General features: G+C 42.0%; 1 protein-coding gene across 1 annotated transcript in view; it reads right to left on the reverse strand.

Annotated features, from left to right (window-relative positions):
- Positions 1-6,465: 6,465 nt before the first annotated feature.
- The window catches only part of pdzrn4 (PDZ domain containing ring finger 4), a 55,509-nt gene continuing 39,764 nt past the window's right edge, over positions 6,466-22,210 (reverse strand). Inside the window, exon 9 of the mRNA XM_061714305.1 lies at positions 6,466-8,554. Within this exon, the coding sequence (XP_061570289.1) occupies positions 7,985-8,554 (570 nt within the window). The 3' untranslated portion in view covers positions 6,466-7,984. The remainder of the gene's footprint in view (positions 8,555-22,210) is intronic.

Raw genomic sequence — 22,210 nt, forward strand, 5'->3', positions numbered from 1 at the left:
TGTGATTGGCTGTTCAGGTAGCGAATCAGTGCATGAGAAGAGAAACGGAAGTGACGAAAGCAAACAAACGGCGAATGCAGTGCGGTTTCTTCTTATTTTTGAAGGCCGAGGGCTGACAATGCCAGTGCCGATTCTTTATTCTTACGCATTGTGGTAGCGAGAGTGGTGTGGAAATGTGGTGTGAATATGAAGCCTATTTGTTTTGTTTACGGCTTCCCAGAGCTTCTGGTTTTCCCTTGTTTTTGAGTGAATACAAACTACCGCTGCCTGCTGGTATGGAGGGGAATTACCTCTCACGCATGCGCAGAACGTACGTGCTAGTTGGCCGTTGGGTGTCGTCTTTGCGGTGTGTCCAAGTGCTTCTTTTTGAGCCCGACCCAGCCCGACGCGAGGCGACACAGCAGTCTGCCGACAGCGGGCGACGTCGGGTTGGTGTGTCCTCGGCTTAAGACTGAAAACCTGCCGATGTTTCATTGAGGTATGATGATGGGCAGAACCTTCATTTGCCCTCTTGCATGTTGAAGGCGGAAGGGGCTACGTAGAATTGGCAGTAGACATTAAAACTTTTGTTTTGAGGCAACAGAGCTAAATTATTTATTTTTTGTGGAGGTTGGCAATTGAACACTGAAATACACATATTTTAGCATCATTTTGGTTGAAATTTGGTCATGCATCAAATGTATTTCTTTTATAAGTGATCCCTGTTTATTGTCTTCTGTTAATTTTTAATAAAACACTAAAAAAAGATATAAAAAAGTAAATCTGCAAATGTACACAGAGACAGTCATATTCTAATTATGATGCTTCACCAGAGGACCATTTTCCTCCATTTTTCCTTAACGGTACACTCTGTAATCACACTCAGACACACACGTGCACATATGCACACACACAGACACTGTCGTCAACCAAATAGATGCACAATGTGTCACCTCTTTCTCATCAGTGTTTAAACCTGGTTCTTAGGGAAAGAAAAGGAGAAAAAAAACGTGACTGTTCTCACTCTGTGCTGCTTCAAAGGCATTGTTAGATAAAAGAGAGCCTGGATAGCACGAGTCTTCATCTGTGCTACGTTCCACCTCAGCTGTTGGAATCTGAATCAGAGAGATTTTGATAAGAAGAAGGCGGCATTAGCATCTCTGCCTGTCTTTCTCTCAGTTTCTTCAGGCAGCCCTGAAGACTTTACTGGAAGCTCACACATAATGGAAGTACAGTTGTTTATGGGGATTTTTCTTGAATTGCTACTCTGTTTGCCGTGGATCAGAAGCAATCATCCCTTCACATGTTTCATAGTAGTCTCTGATGTAGGTGTGACAACAATCAGATGACAAAAGTGAGTCAAGTTGAGCTGAATCAAACTTTTTCAAGTACTGGAGTTGATTCGATCTCCTGCCGGCCCCTCGGGAGGAGGTTCTCCACCAGAAGATCCACTGGTTGAACCTCAGTTCCTCTTTTCTTTCCTGTTGCTCTTTATGTAGAAGCTAATACCTCACATAGCAGCTCCACCGCCAGTGACGTGACTGTAGATCGGAAGAATTAAAGGCAAAATTCATTAAAGCAACTTAACCTCCATGTTTACAGGGAAATGGTTACAAAAGTTTATGAAGTGTTTTTTTTGAAGAAAAAGAACTTATGAGTAGTGAAAAATTAAACAACAAAAATTATAGCTGCAAGCAGCGATGAACGGCCCCTCGCACGTGCAATTTTCACCAATAAAAGTCAAGGACTCAAAACCGAGTCCGATGACACCACCCACGACTCTTTATGTCAAACCTTTCAAAAGTTATGGCAGAAAGTAGGAACTATCAAATATGGACCAACCAGATGAAGGGGGGGCGCACTTTGTGGTCTATCGTCGCCACGGTAACGCTTTTGACTGAGAAAAGTAATGCGCGTCGTCGCAGGATGGAGACGCACATTTTGATGTATAACACACCTGGGTGCACGTTACGGTTCGGCGAAGAAACGGCCGAAGAAATTGAATAAATTGCGCCAAAATTACACGATGAATTCAAAATGGCCGACTTCCTGTTCGGTTTCTACCATGGCGCCAAGAGACTTTTCTTTAAGTTGCAACATGATACAGGTGTGTAGCGATTTTCGTGCATGTACGTCAAACCGTATTGTGGGGCTTGAGGCACAAAGTTTTCTAGGGGGTGCTGTTGAGCCATTAGGCCACGCCCATTAATCCAAACCATTAAATTTCAAATTTTTCGCCAGGCCTGGCTTGCGTGCAAAATTTAGTGACTTTTGGGGCACGTTTAAGGGGGCAAAAAGGCCCTCATTTCGAAGAAAAACGAGAAAAAAAAATTCCTACAGATACAATAGGGACTTCGCACTGTAGTGCTGGGGCCCTAATAAAGCTTGAATATTCATTGTAATCTTCTGCCAAAGCACTGGTATACAGTAGAGACACTTGTATGTTCTCTAGAATTTAATCTCAACTAAAATAGATTGTATGCGCATCTCTCTGTTTTATGGGGATATTTCAGTTTTTGTCGTAGCTGCTCTAAACTCCTTACATAGAAACTTTTCTTTGATGCCCTGCTCCTCTTCAATCTTTTTATCCGCGCATTAAAAACACAAAACTTCCTGGCCTCCTCCTGAGCCTGCAGCGTCTCCTGTTTCTCCTCCTCAGCCTCCACTGGATCAGTGTGTGGCCTCATCCTCATTCTTTGCTCTTTTATGTCTCTCATGAAAGATCCCAGTGATCCGCACCACCTTCGCCAACTCCTTCAGCCCGGATCTCTCTGTTGTGTTTTCCACAGTCTTTCTCATCCAGCACTACAGACGCTCATCCTGAGTTGCAGTGTTTTTGTTTTTGGGGGGGAATTCAAAGCAAGACGGCATCATCTTGTTTTCCTCAACCTGCAGACGGATGTGATGCTGATAGTTGCCTGATTCCTGCATCACTTTGTTTTCAAAGGTTTATCTCTTGCTTTACAATGGAAGATGTCTCGCTCATGTTTATATACATGCACTGAGCCAAATGCACGCAATGTTAGTTAGTTAGTCTTGCTTAAATACAACGTTGTTGTCAAATGTGTTATCTAAGGGTGAAAGTAGATTTGATTTCTTGCCAGAACTACCACAACTGTTGGTCTCAACTTCATGCAAAGAAATGGAAAGACTTTGCAAAGATTAGACATTGTCTCTAGTAAAACCCATTTTAATGATTCTGTCTTTAACCTGCTAGATGTTCAAAACTGGATATTTTAAATTTAACCAGTGGATTTTCTGTTTGTAATTCTACTTCCAGTCCAAATGTAGTGCAGTGTGAAGTTAACCCTTTACTTACCAGCCTGTTCTCAGGCTTCTGCTTTCAAATCACATGTGGCCCCTGTACAGGGAACTCTGGTGATATAGAACAACAAATAGTAATAACGTGCTGTTTAAGATGACATAAAATGAACAGAAGTGGTTCTGACGATGAAGAGTGTTGATGGGCGCTATTATTCACTTTAAAGAGTTTTAGTGAAGAATTAACACACAAGTTCGTCATATTGAAATGACGTAGAAGGAGCTAATGAGCAGTAATGTGGAGTGCAGTCTGACATAACGTCAGCAGATGTGTTTTCATGCTGAAGGTGCCTCCGTGTCTGGGTTTGAATGTGCCTTTTGGAGAAGCAGCTGCTCTTTTCTCTCACTGGAGCTGCGCTCCATATAAGAAGAAAGTCAGAAAACTTTGTGAAAGTTTTCTTTGAAGGTGAGATGTGTTTTCTGTCTTCACTACACACCTCACTACATATTATATTACATATTCAATAAAAAGCTCCCTCTAGGAAGCTAAAGGAAAAGTCTTTGCTCCTGAAGCGTGTATGCAGACTAATCCTTGAATTAAACCTTGTATTTCGGTCACTACATTGTGTTCAATGCCTGCTACTGAAATCCAAGCCCCTTCCTGTCTACACTTACAATACCACTGGTGTGTAACACATCAGCACTGAAATAAATTCACTTATCTTTCCTTTGCACATTGGGATTAATTTTTATAACGTTAAGTTGATTGCAACAATCTAATTCTCGGTCCCTATGACATTTCCTTCCACGCAGATATAACCGGTTGGATATAACACGGGGAGATGGGAAGGCTTTGAGAGACGTGGGTGCGCTGCTTACCTGATTTAATATTATGCATAAAGGCCTCGGCGATGATGATGCCGGTCTGAAGTGTCTCATTAATTCCTCAGTTCAGTGGGCTGTGGACAGACACAGCAGACTGACAGGGGGTGAGCAGCAGCACCGGTGTCTCTTCATTTCTTTGAAATAGGAGCATAGTTTAGCTTTGATGCATCTTAACGTTAAATAGACACGCACCCCCCCCACTGTCAGCCGGTCCTCCCAGTATGAATACATGAATACTGTAAACTGAAGTGACATGCTAAATTACCATGCACCATCAAGCTGGGATTCATCAAAATACTTTGATTTCCTGTGAATATGGGATTGGAGAGCAGGAGGGCTTAGTGTGATGTCTTGTCTTGAAATATTGCACTTAATAAGTAATCATATGACATTTCTTTAAATAATCCACAATAATCTCTCTATTTTCTTAGCTGATTGCACTTATCATTTGCAGCAGTTGCCTCAAGGATTTTCTTTAATTATGTGTTTATATGAGTTATTTCCAATATATTCAAATCAACCCTTTGGTGTCAGAAGAAAGCACTCGTTACCATTTGGCTCAAATGATCACAATTGTCAACATGTAGGATGAACATTATGAAAAGAGCTTAATAAAGGAATGTAGCTAATGCTGTTTTTGTAATGCCAGAGCCACAAAAAGAGCTGTCATGTTTAATCATGTCAAGAAATCAATTGAATTGATGGGACTTTTTTTAACCAAATTGTGAGCCCGTTATGCAACTACATCTTACACGGAGACATTCCTACCTCCTCCATTTTTTTTTCTCCGAACACCTTTCTTGAAATGACATACCTAATTCAAAATGACTGTGTCTGTGCAACGACAAGGTGTATCTGTATACATTTGGTATTTTAATAAAGATAACACGTATGAGGTAACTGCAAATGTATAAAACTGAATAAACATTTTATCAGACCATTCCTGTTAAACAGAGTTTCAGAGAGGTTTTTGAGGTTAGGGTCCAAATTCCAAATTGTCCATTTTGACACATTTTGGCACATTCACACATAGCCTACCTGTGCCCCAAAAGTGTTTCAAACTAGTGTTTCAAACCATTTTAATGGTTACAAATCATATATATATATATATATATATATATATATATATATATACAGAGCCGTCTGGGAGGTTTGCGAGGGTCTGTGCGAAATGGCAGGGGGGGGGGCCTCGCGCGCTAGCTACGCAAAATTTTGGGGTTTTTCGGGTCGGATCGGGTGTCTATATGCGCAATTTTAACTCTCTGATTAGCAAAATACTCCATACCTTCCCCTGCCTCATCATCATTTGACTTGCCTCGACGCGGGGCCCCACGGCTGCTTGAGACCCGGTCGGATCGGTGATTTTTGTAACAAATTTATCAAACGAGCCTTTCAGAGAGGCATTAAACTCTTCCATTTTCTTGAGTTTTTTTCTTTTTTCATCCCGATTGAAATTTCCTGAATCTGTCTCGTTCTCTCGACATTGTGTGACAGTTTGTTCCACACTCCACCCGTCTGGATCAGAGCAGCTTGTGTCTGCGCTTGGTCTGACGCAGTTGTATTGAACAACAGACACACGTCATCATTGCACATATATTTATTGATATGCACAGACTAGTACACATTTAGGTCTGTAATGGAACGTGACTGTTGATATTTATAAGGGAAAAAACGAAAAAAAAAAAACGAAAAAAACAACAAAAAAACAAAAAAAAAAAAAAAAAAAAAAAAAAACGGCCCACAGCGCGAGGCCCCTTGGGGCGCGAGGCCCCGCACGGTTCGCACAGCCCTTGCGGCGGCCCTATATATATATATATATATATATATATATATATATATATATATATATATATATATATATATATATATGAAGTTTGTTAGGAATAGGGTAAGCATGACTCTCACATGCAAACTCGATAGCTCGATAACTCCAGGTTGTACTTTTTGGGTTCTTTTGGTCATCTGAATGAAAGGATAGTAAAAATACATTATGGCTGGTGTGGAGCTGACTGAGCATGCTGGCTTTTACCACAGACTAAAAGAACTTAACAAATCCCCCTGTTACGTCACCCATACGTTTTAGTTTAACTTAGCTCATGCTAAGCTATGATGTTAATTTAAGTTACCAAGCATTCAGTCTGATCAAATCTGTCTATACATCTTCATTTCTGATGTTGCCACCAAAATAACACTTAACCATACTGCTGGAGTTCAAACATGGCAAGGTCACACTCAGATGGAGCACTACCAGGACTCATTAGATGAACATCAACAAACCTTGATAAGGACAGAGTCAAAATGCAAAGGCCATTGCTGACAAGATGCATTTTTCTGTGGCTTTTATTCTTTTATTACAAACATCACCATCAACAAATACTGAACTCAAGGCCTCTTCATTTACCTTTACACTAAAAAGCAGCAGCGGTTCTGAGTTGAAAGGCTGCAAATATGGTCCACAGTTGCAAATCCCCTTGAAAAAAAAAGGCTCCCATCTCAAGGATAGCCACTTATTGTGAATCAGAGGGACCATCAGAATTAATTTACAGTAAATACAAAAACAGTACGGAATATAAATAAAAATATGATTAACATTTAACATAATTCACAGATTGATGCTTTAAAGTAAAGGTTGAATGTTAAGGGAATACATTTGCCAACTACTAAAGGTCTTGGTAGGATTTGACTGCAAGTTGAGGTAAAAACATCTCAAAGGCAAAAAAAAAAAAAGGAAAAAAAGATATTTGAGCCTTTGAGATTGAATATTGATATTTTCAGTGCTTTAAAGAGTCCCATACGTCGACCAGACAGCTCTGAGCAAATTCATGCTGTTGTCCTCCAGCCATCATTTTTCCCATTTCTCTCTAGTCCAGCATGCAGCGTGGTCTACAGTACAATCAAATAGTCTCACCCAGCCAGCACTTATATATGGGCCCCATCTGAGTTTAGAAGTGGGTTGTAAATATGGATCCTAAGAGGTTTTGTCCGCAGGTTCTGTGGTGGTTCTCATTGTATTTGTCCATACTGAATCTGAATAGGACCTATCTTGTATTTAAGTCTAGCCCAACCGTCTCATGAGTTTACTGGCAACCCACAATATTGGACCCACACAACTTCCCCTCTCTTAAGTCCATTTGCATGTTCAATATGTCTATATATTTGCACCACATAGACTTTGCATTTGGGGCCCATGAAACGGAAAACGTGTGAGACCCATTATCATCTGCTCGCTCTTAAACCAATTAAACCATCTTAGGCCATTTTTATCTCACTTTGGACTCACATGAATGTGCTGGCTGGGACCTTAACATTGATGGGTTGTTTATATAAATATAAATAATAAATTAGAATCAAATGTTTACAGTACATTGACATTCAGTGTAAAAATTTCCATACAAAAAGTTACTGAGATTACAAACTGTGAAAAATACCATAATTTTGTCGTAAAAAAACGCCACCTTGAACGAGGCAAGTAAAATCGCTTCATATGCTATGAAACGTTGATGAAAGACAAGTATGGAGACAAAATAGATGCAGTAGTGTACACAAAGCTGATGCTTTGGTTCTTTCTCCTATGTCAATCTTTTTGAACCAACATGCTACTATATATCAATTCGGTCCCAACAAAGCCAGTGTGAAAACATTAAAGTTATGTTTTAAATTGGCTCTGATGTGGTATTGATAGCTGAACATTCTTAAAATGGTAAATACCAAGTTGTTTTGGGAATGCTACAGAAGTCCTCACCAATGACATTTTTGATATAATGTCACAAAATGAGCAGTGGTTTCTTTGAAATCCAGACCACCTGATATAAAAGAGTTCGGTCCCAAGGGTCAAGCATGGAGTATTAAAACTTGTCAGTTAAACAGTAGTGACAGAAAGGAAGGCATTATGTACTTTAGAGCCGTCTGGGACCCTAGCCCCATGGCTCATCAGCTCCTGGATGGTCATCCAGTTGTCTAGGATCTTTTTGTTCCGTTTCTTCATCATCTTTTTGTGACTGAGCTCTAAGATATTGACCTCTTTCCTGCCCTCAGCTCCACTTGGTCCCTCTTTTAGACATTCGAGGCGGCTCTTCTGCATGAACTCCCTCCTTTTTCTTTGCTCCCTTGCTCGTGCCAAGTGCTGCTTCCTCTCCTCTTTGCTCCAGTAGCGGCCCATCTTCATCTCACTCATGGCATCGTCATCTGTCGTCATGCCCCCGCTCCTCTCCTCTCTGATCCTTAGCGCCCGCTCCCTAAGTATACGATCACGAGCAGGCCTCCGTGCAACGTAGCGCGTCCCGTCTGCACGAACTTTGACTTTCCACTCCAGGCGAGGTTCCCCAGTACGACCGCTGCGGCTTGAGGAATCTCTACAGACGCTGAGGAGACTCAGTTGGCTCTGAGAATATTCGAGGGATGAGTGCTGTTGTAGTAGTTGCATGTAGCTCTGCAAAAAAAAACCAACCTGTTAGCACAGAGTTGTTCTTTCAGGCATGTCAGACGTTTATGATGTTTATGTTGAGGGGATGTATATGTGTGCTGTTTGGCTATCAATGTGAGGATGTGCGTGAAAATGACCTGATAATAATAATAATAACTAGAAAATTTCTGGAAATTTTGATATGGGCATGCCCTACCGCCCATTCGAGCCCTCTCGCTGCTTTGGTTTGGGGCTGCAGTGTTTGTGTTGGGGGCGGTTTTATGTCAGTTTGAGGTGTTTACGGTTGTATTTCATTCATTCCTGTGCTCCCAATAGCTATTAATGGGGCGCGCTTTTTGCCGTCTAGCGTCCCCACGGTAACGCTTTTGACTGAGAAAAGCAATGCCCATCGAGGCACGATGGAGACGCATCCAACGATGTATGCCGTGCATGGGAGCATGTTCCGGTTCAGGCTACGTTAACGGATAGGTTTTTTTTTCACCATGGTACAAAACCCCATTTGAATGAATGGGGCCATTTGGCCTGGATTTTGACATAAAATTTCCTTAAATGCCAGCTTCATGAAATTTGAGTATGTTGAAGTCCACAGCGTGCCGAGTCAGGGGACATTTGTACGATGTCTCTACGATAACCTGTTGCCTAGCAACAAGCGTCCAAATTCAAACAGAAATAAAAAAAAAAATGAAAGGCCAATATCGCAAAAACTGTAATAATTAGCATAATGAGGTTGTACGTAGCGTTAGGGACAATCGGGCCGAGTGTTTGAAAGTTTGAACGATGTCTCTACGATAAAGTTCGACCAAGCAATAAGCGTCTGAATTTTTGCCTTTTTTTTTGCTTTTTGGCATCTAGCGTTGCCACGGTAACACTTTTGACTGAGAAAAGTAATGCCCATCGAGGCACGATGGAGACGCATCCAACGATATATGCCATGCATGGGTGCACATTCCGGTTCGGGCAGCATTAACAGATTGTTTATTCACATGGTCCCCCATACAAATGCATTGGTTTTTGTTGCCATGGTAACAAGCCCCATAGGATAGAATGGGACAATTTGGCTTTAATATCTCAAAAGCTGTAAACGACAGCGTAATGAGACCTCAGTATGTTGTAGTCCACATGAAGCTGAGTCCTTTAACGTTGGAACCAAGTCTCTGCGATACCACGTTGCCGCGCAACAAGCATCCGAAGTTCCGTTAGCATCAAAATGAACAATGTGGAATATCTCAAAAACCGTAATAGCAAGCATGACGAGACTAAAATATGTTGCAGTACAAAGCGTCCCGGGTTGGTCAATGTTGTAATGATGTCTGTACGATAAACCGTTGCCTAGCAACAAGCGTCCAAAATAAAAGTGATTTTTTTTTTAAATTGAAAGTTAAATATCGCAAAAACCGTAATAACTAGCATGATGAAGTTGTATGGTCCTTTAAAGACTATCGGGCCGAATGTTTCAAGCTTTGAACGATGTCTCTACGATAAAGTTCGGCCGAGCAATAAGCGCGGGAATTTTCGCCTTTTTTTTTGCTTTTTGGCATCTAGCGTTGCCACGGTAACCCCTATTACTGAGAAAAGTAATACCCATCGAATCACGATGGAGACGCATCCAAAGATGTATGCCATGCATGCCTGCACGTTGCGGTTCGGGCCGTATTAACGGACGAAAAAAGAGTGCGGAATAATAATAATAACTAGACCAAAATTCCCGGGAAATTTTGAAGTGCCACGGACTACTGCCGGATGATCGCGGGATGCACCCATGAAGGTCAGGGACTCGATACTTAGTCATTTGACACCACCCATGTCTCTGTATGTCAAACATTTCAAAAGATATTGGACTTTAACGTATCAGCCAATCAGAAGAAGGGGCGTGGCTAATTTGCACCAATGAGGGTCAGGGACTCGATACTTAGTCATTTGACACCACCCATGTCTCTGTATGTCAAACCATTCAAAAGATATTGGACTTTAACGTATCAGCCAATCAGAAGAAGGGGCGGGGCTAATTTGCACCAATGAGGGTCAGGGACTCCATACTTAGTCATTTGACACCACCCATGTCTCTGTATGTCAAACCATTCAAAAGATATTGGACTTTAACGTATCAGCCAATCAGAAGAAGGGGCGTGGCTAATTTGCACCAATGAGGGTCAGGGACTCGATACTTAGTCATTTGACACCACCCATGTCTCTGTATGTCAAACCATTCAAAAGATATTGGACTATAACGTATCGGCCAATCAGAAGAAGGGGCGTGGCTAATTGTCACCAATGAGGGTCAGGGACTCGATACTTAGTCATTTGACACCACCCATGTCTCTGTATGTCAAACCATTCAAAAGATATTGGACTATAACGTATCGGCCAATCACAAGAAGGGGCGGGGCTAATTTGTATATATAATATACAAATGTAAATATTTATATGTATAATAATAATAATATACATATATATCCAATGAACCTGTTCCCAGCAGGACTGGGGATCATGTAAGGTCAAAAGGTCAGGGTTCAGATTCCTCCATTTTCCAGGTTATATTACATGAAGTCTGTAATGACTGTGTCATGTGACAAGGTCTGGGTCAGTCTAATCAGCACAGCTGTGCTCTGGTTGTTAGGGGCAACAAGAACCTGATACAGAGGGAGCGGGAATGACAGCTAGATTTTCGGTTGTGACAAACCTCAAATCACTCCACTTTGCGGTCAAACCGTAGCTCTTAGCAGAAAAATGAAAACATCGTGAGAGACGGAGAACCCAGAACATTCTGTCAATCTTATTTTCATTCAGATATTCCTTAAAATGTGTTAGTAACGGCAATTCGAAAACAAAAATGAGATTTTTTTGAAGAAAACTTCATTTAACATGGGACTCAATGGAGAGCGAGACAGGATTTGGCGTGTCTGTTGGGCCCCCCGTTAAAATTGTGTGCACACCACGCCTGTCAAAGTCACATTTTATGAATCTCAACATCCATGTCTACATTCTGACCAAAAATTATCTTTCTAGCTTTTACGGTTTGCCCGTGAGCTCGAGTTACAAATAAAAATTATGATCATTTTTCGAAAGTCTCTCCACTCTAATGAATTCGAACCGCACTGAAGATTTGACAAAAAAGTGATTTCCAGTCCTCGCTTGAGCGCTCATATCTTGAAAAGTGTACATTTTAGGAAAAAACAGTCCGGGGTTTGGAGAGAGAAGAGAAGTTTTCCTCCGTTTTGAAGTTTGAATGACGTTTCTACGTGCAAGTATGAGAAAGATAGGTGAATCAGAAAAAAGGTGATTTTTTTTTTTTTAACCTCATCCCACACACAGTGTGAAATGCTGCCCCATACAAATACATGGTCCCCATTAGTTTGGGAATTTGGAAATGTTTTTGCACTTCGTGCAAAAACTATTCGTGCCATCGTTCTGAAAATCCACAGGACTGTAGTTAAATTCAGGGCCTACAACTTTCTAAATCGGTTCAGAATTTTTCGAGTAACGGTGTGCGAGTGGTGAGGCCCCAAACTTCTCGCAATGCGTTCCGGATGGGGCAAAAAGCGCACGTTTGTGCACGTTGCGCAAAAACGTGCACGCCGATCGCTAATAAAAGTCATACCCATCGATTCCCGATTAAGACGCACGTTTCTACGTTTTTACTTTTCGCCTTTTCTCAAAGCTGCGGGACAAGTTACGCGCCGAAGTTTTTACGGAAGAATATGGAATAAATAAATAATAAATAAGCCTGAGCAATAGTATGAGTGCCTCGTGCTGCGCACGAGGCACTCCTCCTCCATTGAGCTTGCGCAGCTCAATGGAGGAGGCGTGCCACGTGGCGCAGCCGTGGCACTAATAACTAGAAAATTTCGGGAAATTTTGATATGGGCATGCCCTACCGCCCATTCGTCCCCTCTTGCTGCTTTGGTTTGGGGCTGTAGTGTTTGTGTTCGGGGCGGTTCTATGTCAGTTTGAGGTGTTTACGGTTGTATTGCATTCATTCCTGTGCTCCCAATAGCTATTAATGGGGCACGCTTTTTGCCGTCTAGCGTCCCCACTGTAACGCTTTTGACTGAGAAAAGTAATGCCCATCGAGGCACGATGGAGAAGCATCTAACGGTGTATGCCGTGCATGGGTGCACGTTCCGGTTCAGACTACGTTAACGGATAGGGTTTTTTTCCTCCATGGTAAAAAAAAACCCATCCGAATGAATGGGGCCATTTGGCATGGATTTTACATTAAAGCTTCCTTAAATCACAGCTTCATGAAATTTGAATATGTTGAAGATCACAGCTTGCCGAGTCGGGGAACATTTGTATCATGTCTCTACGATAATCTGTTGCCTAGCAACAAGCATCCAAAGTCAAATGGAAATTTAAAAAAAAAAGAAAGGTCAATATCGCAAAAATTTTAATAATTGGCATAATGAGCTTGTACGGCCCGTTAGTGCCAATCGGGCCGAGTGTTTGAAAGTTTGAACGATGTCTCTACGATAAAGTCCGGCCGAGCAATAAGCGTCTGCATTTTCGCCTTTTTTTTTGCTTTTTGGCATCTAGCGTTGCCACGGTAACACTTTTGACTGAGAAAAGTAATGCCCATTGAGGCACGATGGAGACGCATCCAACGATATATGCCATGCATGGGTGCACATTGCGGTCCGAGCAGCATTAACAGATTGTTTATTCACATGCTCCCCCATACAAATGCATAGGTTTTTGTTGCCATGGCATCAAGCCCCATAGGATAGAATGGGACAATTTGGCTTTAATATCTAAAAAGCTGTAAACGACAGCGTAATGAGACCTCAGTATGTTGTAGTCCACATCAAGCTGAGTCTTTTAACGTTGGAACCAAGTCTCTACGATACTGCGTTACCGCGCAACAAGCATCCGAAGTTCCGTTAGCATCAAAATGAACAATGTGGAATATCTCAAAAACCGTAATAGCAAGCATGACGATACTAAAATATGTTGCAGTACAAAGCGTCCCGGGTTGGTCAATGTTGTAATGATGTCTGTACGATAAACCGTTGCCTAGCAACAAGCGTCCAAAATAAAAGTGATTTTTTTTTTAAATTGAAAGTTAAATATCGCAAAAACCGTAATAACTAGAATGATGAAGTTGTATGGTCCTTTAAAGACTATCGGGCCGAGTGTTTCAAAGTTTGAACGATGTCTCTACGATAAAGTTCGGCCGAGCAATAAGCGCGGGAATTTTCGCCTTTTTTTTTGCTTTTTAGCAACTAGCGTTGTTATGATAACCCCTATTACTGAGAAAAGTAATACCCATCGAATCACGATGAAGACGCATCCAACGATGTATGCCATGCATGGGTGCACGTTGCGGTTCGGGCCGTATTAACGGACGAAAAAAAGTGCGGAATAATAAGAATAATAACTAGAAAATTTCTGGAAATTTTGATATGGGCATGCCCTACCGCCCATTCGTCCCCTCTCGCTGCTTTGGTTTGGGGCTGTAGTGGTTGTGTTCGGGGTGGTTCTATGTCAGCTTGAGGTGTTTTTACGCTTGTATTTCATTTATTCCTGTGCTGCCAATAGTTATTAATGGGGCGCGCTTTTTGGCATCTAGCATTGCCATGGTAACGCTTTTGACTGAGAATAGTAATGCCCATCGAGGCAAGATGGAGACGCATGTAACGATGTATGCCATGCATGAGTGCACGTTCTGGTTCAGGCTACGTTAACGGATAGGTTTTTTTTTTCACCATGGTACAAAACCCCATCCGAATGAATGGGGCCATTTGGCCTGGATTTTGACATAAAATTTCCTTAAATACCAGCTTCATGAGATTTGAGTATGTTGAAGTCCACAGCGTGCCGAGTCAGGGGACATTTGTACGATGTCTCTACGATAATCTGTTGCCTAGCAACAAGCGTCCAAAGTCAAATGGAAATAAAAAAGAAAAATTAAAGGTCAATATCGCAAAAATTTTAATAATTGGCATAATGAGCTTGTAGGGTCCGTTAGTGCCAATCGGGCCGAGTGTTTGAAAGTTTGAACGATGTCTCTACGATAAAGTTCGACCGAGCAATAAGCGTCTGAATTTTCGCCTTTTTTTTTGCTTTTTGGCGTCTAGCGTTGCCACGGTAACACTTTTGACTGAGAAAAGTAATGCTCATCGAGGCACGATGGAGACGCATCCAACGATGTATGCCATGCATGGGTGCACGTTCCGGTTCGGACAGCATTAACAGATTGTTTATTCACATGGTCCCCCATACAAATGCATTGGTTTTTTTTGCCATAGTAACAAGCCCCATAGGATAGAATGGGACAATTTGGCTTCAATATCTCAAAAGCTGTAAACGACAGCGTAATGAGACCTCAGTATGTTGTAGTCCACATCAAGCTGAGTATTTTAACGTTGAATCAAAGTCTCTACGATATCGCGTTGCCGCGCAACAAGCGTCCAAAATTCCGTTAGCGTCAAAATGAGCAACGTGGAATATCTCAAAAACTGTAATAGCTAGCTTGACGAGACTAAAATATGTTGCAGTACAAAGCGTCCCGGGTTTGTCAATGTTGTAATGATGTCTGTACGATAAACCGTTGCCTAGCAACAAACGTCCAAAATAAAAGAGATTTTTTTTTAAAATTGAAAGTTAAATATCGCAAAAACCGTAATAACTAGAATGATGAAGTTGTATGGTCCTTTGAAGACTATCGGGCCGAGTGTTTCAAAGTTTGAACGATGTCTCTACGATAAAGTTCGGCCGAGCAATAAGCGCGGGAATTTTCGCCTTTTTTTTTGCTTTTTGGCAACTAGCGTTGCCACGGTAACCCCTATTACTGAGAAAAGTAATACCCATCGAATCACGATGGACACGCATCCAACGATGTATGCCATGCATGGGTGCACGTTGCGGTTCAGGCCGTATTAACGGACGAAAAAAAGTGCGGAATAATAAGAATAATAAGAAAAGGGAAACTTTTCTGTATACCAATATATCGCCTTCATTTTCATGTTTTTCCTCATTTTTTCGGACGTGTTTTAGTTTTTGGGGATTTTTTTTTTCCACATCAGTGCGGGGTCATGCTGTACACCCGCTGGTGTGACGTGGGACTTTTGCGACTTTAGCTTGTTAGCAAAATGCTAGCAACATTGCCCTTTGGGCCATTCTGGACGATTGCAATATGGTCATGCCATTACTTGGCATGCCCATAACTAGAAAATTTCTGGAAATTTTGATATGGGCATGCCCTACCGCCCATTCGTCCCCTCTCGCTGCTTTGGTTTTGGGCTGTAGTGGTTGTGTTTAGGGTGGTTCTATGTCAGTTTGAGGTGTTTTTACACTTGTATTTCATTCATTCCTGTGCTCCCAATAGTTATTAATGGAGCGCGCTTTTTGGCATCTAGCGTTGCCACGGTAACGCTTTTGACTGAGAATAGTAATGCCCTTCGAGGCACGATGGAGACGCATCTAACGATGTATGCCTTGCATGGGTGCATGTTCCGGTTCAGGCTACGTTAACGGATAGGTTTTTTTTTTCACCATGGTACAAAACCCCATCCGAATGAATGGGGCCATTTGGCCTGGATTTTGACATAACATTTCCTTAAATGCCAGCTTCATGAAATTTGAGTATGTTGAAGTCCACAGCGTGCCGAGTCAGGGGACATTTGTACGATGTCTCTACGATAACCTGTTGCCTAGCAACAAGCGTCCAAATTCAAACAGAAATTTAAAAAAAAATGAAAGGCCAATATCGCAAAAACTGTAATAATTAGCATAACGAGGTTGTACGTAGTGTTAGGGACAATCGGGCCGAGTGTTTGAAAGTTTGAACGATGTCTCTACGATAAAGTTCGACCGAGCAATAAGCGTCTGAATTTTTGCCTTTTTTTTTTCTTTTTGGCATCTAGCGTTGCCACGGTAACACTTTTGACTGAGAAAAGTAATGCCCATCGAGGCACGATGGAGACGCATCCAACAATGTATGCCATGCATGGGTGCACGTTCCGGTTCGGGCAGCATTAACAGATTGTTTATTCACATGGTCCCCCATACAAATGCATTGGTTTTTGTTGCCATGGTAACAAGCCCCATAGGATAGAATGGGACAATTTGGCTTTAATATCTCAAAAGCTGTAAACGACAGCGTAATGTGACCTCAGTATGTTGTAGTCCACATGAAGCTGAGTCTTTTAACGTTGGAACCAAGTCTCTGCGATACCGCGTTGCCGCGCAACAAGCATCCGAAGTTCCGTTAGCATCAAAATGAACAATGTGGAATATCTCAAAAACCGTAATAGCAAGCATGACGAGACTAAAATATGTTGCAGTACAAAGCGTCCCGGGTTGGTCAATGTTGTAATGATGTCTGTACGATAAACCGTTGCCTAGCAACAAGCGTCCAAAATAAAAGTGATTTTTTTTTTAAATTGAAAGTTAAATATCGCAAAAACCGTAATAACTAGCATGATGAAGTTGTACGGTCCTTTAAAGACTATCGGGCCGAATGTTTCAAAGTTTGAACGATGTCGCTACGATAAAGTTTGGCCGAGCAATAAGCGCGGGAATTTTCGCCTTTTTTTTTGCTTTTTGGCAACTAGCGTTGCCACGGTAACCCCTATTACGGAGAAAAGTAATGCCCATCGAGGCAAGATGGAGACGCATGCAACGATGTATGCCATGTATGGGTGCACGTTGCGGTTCGGGCCGCATTAACGGACGAAAAAAAGTGCGGAATAAGAATAATAATAATAAAAATAACTAGAAAATTTCTGGAAATTTTGATATGGGCATGCCCTACCGCCCATTCGTCCCCTCTCGCTGCTTTGGTTTTGGGCTGTAGTGGTTGTGTTCGGGGTGGTTCTATGTCAGCTTGAGGTGTTTTTACGCTTGTATTTCATTCATTCCTGTGCTCCCAATAGTTATTAATGGGGCGCGCTTTTTGGCATCTAGCATTGCCATGGTAACGCTTTTGACTGAGAATAGTAATGCCCATCGAGGCAAGATGGAGACGCATGTAACGATGTATGCCATGCATGAGTGCACGTTCTGGTTCAGGCTACGTTAACGGATAGGTTTTTTTTTTCACCATGGTACAAAACCCCATCCGAATGAATGGGGCCATTTGGCCTGGATTTTGACATAAAATTTCCTTAAATACCAGCTTCATGAGATTTGAGTATGTTGAAGTCCACAGCGTGCCGAGTCAGGGGACATTTGTACGATGTCTCTACGATAATCTGTTGCCTAGCAACAAGCGTCCAAAGTCAAATGGAAATAAAAAAGAAAAATTAAAGGTCAATATCGCAAAAATTTTAATAATTGGCATAATGAGCTTGTAGGGTCCGTTAGTGCCAATCGGGCCGAGTGTTTGAAAGTTTGAACGATGTCTCTACGATAAAGTTCGACCGAGCAATAAGCGTCTGAATTTTCGCCTTTTTTTTTGCTTTTTGGCGTCTAGCGTTGCCACGGTAACACTTTTGACTGAGAAAAGTAATGCTCATCGAGGCACGATGGAGACGCATCCAACGATGTATGCCATGCATGGGTGCACGTTCCGGTTCGGACAGCATTAACAGATTGTTTATTCACATGGTCCCCCATACAAATGCATTGGTTTTTTTTGCCATAGTAACAAGCCCCATAGGATAGAATGGGACAATTTGGCTTCAATATCTCAAAAGCTGTAAACGACAGCGTAATGAGACCTCAGTATGTTGTAGTCCACATCAAGCTGAGTATTTTAACGTTGAATCAAAGTCTCTACGATATCGCGTTGCCGCGCAACAAGCGTCCAAAATTCCGTTAGCGTCAAAATGAGCAACGTGGAATATCTCAAAAACTGTAATAGCTAGCTTGACGAGACTAAAATATGTTGCAGTACAAAGCGTCCCGGGTTTGTCAATGTTGTAATGATGTCTGTACGATAAACCGTTGCCTAGCAACAAACGTCCAAAATAAAAGAGATTTTTTTTTTAAATTGAAAGTTAAATATCGCAAAAACCGTAATAACTAGAATGATGTAGTTGTATGGTCCTTTAAAGACTATCGGGCCGAGTGTTTCAAAGTTTGAACGATGTCTCTACGATAAAGTTCGGCCGAGCAATAAGCGCGGGAATTTTCGCCTTTTTTTTTGCTTTTTGGCAACTAGCGTTGCCACGGTAACCCCTATTACTGAGAAAAGTAATACCCATCGAATCACGATGGACACGCATGCAACGATGTATGCCATGCATGGGTGCACGTTGCGGTTCGGGCCGTATTAACGGACGAAAAAAAGTGCGGAATAATAAGAATAACTAGAAAATTTCTGGAAATTTTGATATGGGCATGCCCTACCGCCCATTCGTCCCCTCTCGCTGCTTTGGTTTGGGGCTGTAGTGGTTGTGTTTAGGGTGGTTCTATGTCAGTTTGAGGTGTTTTTACGCTTGTATTTCATTCATTCTTGTGCTCCCAATAGTTATTAATGGGGCGCGCTTTTTGGCATCTAGCGTTGCCACGGTAATGCTTTTGACTGAGAATAGTAATGCCCATCAAGGCAAGATGGAGACGCATCTAACGATGTATGCCGTGCATGGGTGCATGTTCCGGTTCAGGCTACGTTAACGGATAGGTTTTTTTTTTCACCATGGTACAAAACCCCATCCGAATGAATGGGGCCATTTGGCCTGGATTTTGACATAAAATTTCCTTAAATCCCAGCTTCATGAAATTTGAGTAAGTTGAAGTCCACAGCGTGCCGAGTCAGGGGACATTTGTACGATGTCTCTACGATAACCTGTTGCCTAGCAACAAGCGTCCAAAGTCAAACGGAAATTAAAAAAAAACCTGAAAGGTAAATATCGCAAAAACTGTAATACTTGGCATAATGAGCTTGTACGTACCGTTAGGGACAATCGGGCCGAGTGTTTAAAAGTTTGAACGATGTCTCTACGACAAAGTTCGATCGAGCAATAAGCGTCTGAATTTTCGCCTTTTTTTTTGCTTTATGGCATCTAGCGTTGCCACGGTAACACTTTTGACTGAGAAAAGTAATGCCCATCGAGGCACGATGGAGACGCATCCAACGATGTATGCCATGCATGGGTGCACGTTCCGGTTCAGGCAGCATTAACAGATTGTTTATTCACATGCTCCCCCATACAAATGCATTGGTTTTTGTTGCCATGGTAACAAGCCCCATAGGATAGAATGGGACAATTTGGCTTCAATATCTCAAAAGCTGTAAACAACAGCGTAATGAGACCTCAGTATGTTGTAGTCCACATCAAACTGAGTATTTTAACGTTGAATCAAAGTCTCTGCGATACCGCGTTGCCGCGCAACAAGCATCCGAAGTTCCGTTAGCATCAAAATGAACAATGTGGAATATCTCAAAAACCGTAATAGCAAGCATGACGAGACTAAAATATGTTGCAGTACAAAGCGTCCCGGGTTTGTCAATGTTGTAATGATGTCTGTACGATAAACCGTTGCCTAGCAACAAGCGTCCAAAATAAAATAGATTTTTTTTTTAAATTGAAAGTTAAATATCGCAAAAACCGTGATAAGTAGCATAATGAAGTTTTATGGTCCTTTAGTGACTATCGGGCCGAGTGTTTGAAAGTTTGAACGATGTCTCTACGATAAAGTTCGGCCGAGCAATAAGCGTGGGAATTTTCGCCTTTTTTTTTGCTTTTTGGCAACTAGCGTTGCCACGGTAACCCCTATTACGGAGAAAAGTAATGCCCATCGAATCACGATGGAGACGCATCCAACGATGTATGCCATGCATGGGTGCACGTTGCGGTTCGGGCCGTATTAACGGACGAAAAAAAGTGCGGAATAAGAATAATAATAATAATAATAATAATAATAATAAGAAAAGGGAAACCTTTTCTGGGTACTAATTTACGCCTTCATTTTCATGTTTTTCCTCATTTTTTCGGCCGTGTTTTACTTTTTGGGGATTTTTTTTTTCCACATCAGTGCGGGGTCATGCTGTACACCCGCTGGTGCGCAGTGGGACTTTTGCGACTTTAGCATGCTAGCAGCATTGCCCTTTGGGCCATTCTGGACGATTGCAATATGGTCATGCCATTACTTGGCATGCCCATAATAAGAAAAGGGAAACTTTTCTGTATACCAATATATCGCCTTCATTTTCATGTTTTTCCTCATTTTTTCGGACGTGTTTTAGTTTTTGGGGATTTTTTTTTTCCACATCAGTGCGGGGTCATGCTGTACACCCGCTGGTGTGACGTGGGACTTTTGCGACTTTAGCTTGTTAGCAAAATGCTAGCAACATTGCCCTTTGGGCCATTCTGGACGATTGCAATATGGTCATGCCATTACTTGGCATGCCCATAATAATAAGAAAAGGGAAACCTTTCTAGATACTAATTTAACGCCTTCATTTTTCAGGTTTTCTCGGCCGTGTTTCATTTTTTGGGGATTTTTTTTTTCCACAACAGAGCGGGGTCATGCTTTACACCCGCTGGTGCGCAGTGGGACCTTTGCGACTTTAGCATGTTAGCGAAACGCTAGCAACATTGCTTTTTGGGCCATTCTGGACGATTGCAATATGGTCATGCCACTACTTGGCATGCCCATAATAATAAGAAAAGGGAAACCTTTTCTAGATACTAATATATCGCCTTCATTTTCATGTTTTTCCTCATTTTTTCGGCCGTGTTTTAGTTTTTGGGGATTTTTTTTTTCCACAACAGTGCGGGGTCATGCTGTACACCCGCTGGTGCGCAGTGGGACTTTTGCAACTTTAGCATGCTAGCAGCATTGCCCTTTGGGCCATTCTGGACGATTGCAATATGGTCATGCCACTACTTGGCATGCCCATAATAATAAAAAAAGGGAAACCTTTCTGTATACTAATATATCGCCTTCATTTTTCAGGTTTTCTCGGCCGTGTTTCATTTTTTGGAGATTTTCTTTTCCCACATCAGTGCGGGGTCATGCTTTACACCCGCTGGTGCGCAGTGGGACCCTTGCAACTTTAGCATGTTAGCGAAACGCTAGCAACATTGCCTTTTGGGCCATTCTGGACGATTGCAATATGGTCATGCCACTACTTGGCATGCCCATAATAATGACTTGGATTTATATAGCGCCCTTCAAGGCACCCAGAGCGCTTTACAGAAATCATTATTCATTCATACACATTCTCACCAGTGGTGGTAAACTACATCTGTAGCCACAGCTGCTCTGGGGCAGACTGACGGAAGCGTGGCTGCCATATCGCGCCTAACGGCCCCTCCGACCACCACCAACATTCATACACATTCAAACACATTCACACGAGGCAAGGTGGGTAAGGTGTCTTGCCCAAGGACACTACGACAGCAAACTGGGACAGAGCGGGATTCGAACCGCCGACCTTCCGATCATTGGACGACCCGCTCTACCACCTGAGCTACTGCCGCCCCAATGATGTATGTTACCAACATATAAAAACTGACACACTCATGGTTAAATGAGTGTGTCAGTTTTTATATGTTGGTGTTGATTTTATTATGTAAAGCACTTTGCAATACTCAGCATGAAAAGTGTTATATAAATAAACTTTGATTTGATTTGATGCTTTACGCTGCCTCCGCATTAGTCTGCTATTGTTTTAAAACATTATTTCAGGTGCTTTGATGCTGTGTTGGAAAAAATATCTATCCATGTCACACCACCGTAAGTACATGTCATAGGGCATCCATTATCGCCGGG

The sequence above is a fragment of the Cololabis saira genome, chromosome 23, assembly GCF_033807715.1.
Source record: "Cololabis saira isolate AMF1-May2022 chromosome 23, fColSai1.1, whole genome shotgun sequence".
NCBI lineage: Eukaryota > Metazoa > Chordata > Actinopteri > Beloniformes > Belonidae > Cololabis > Cololabis saira.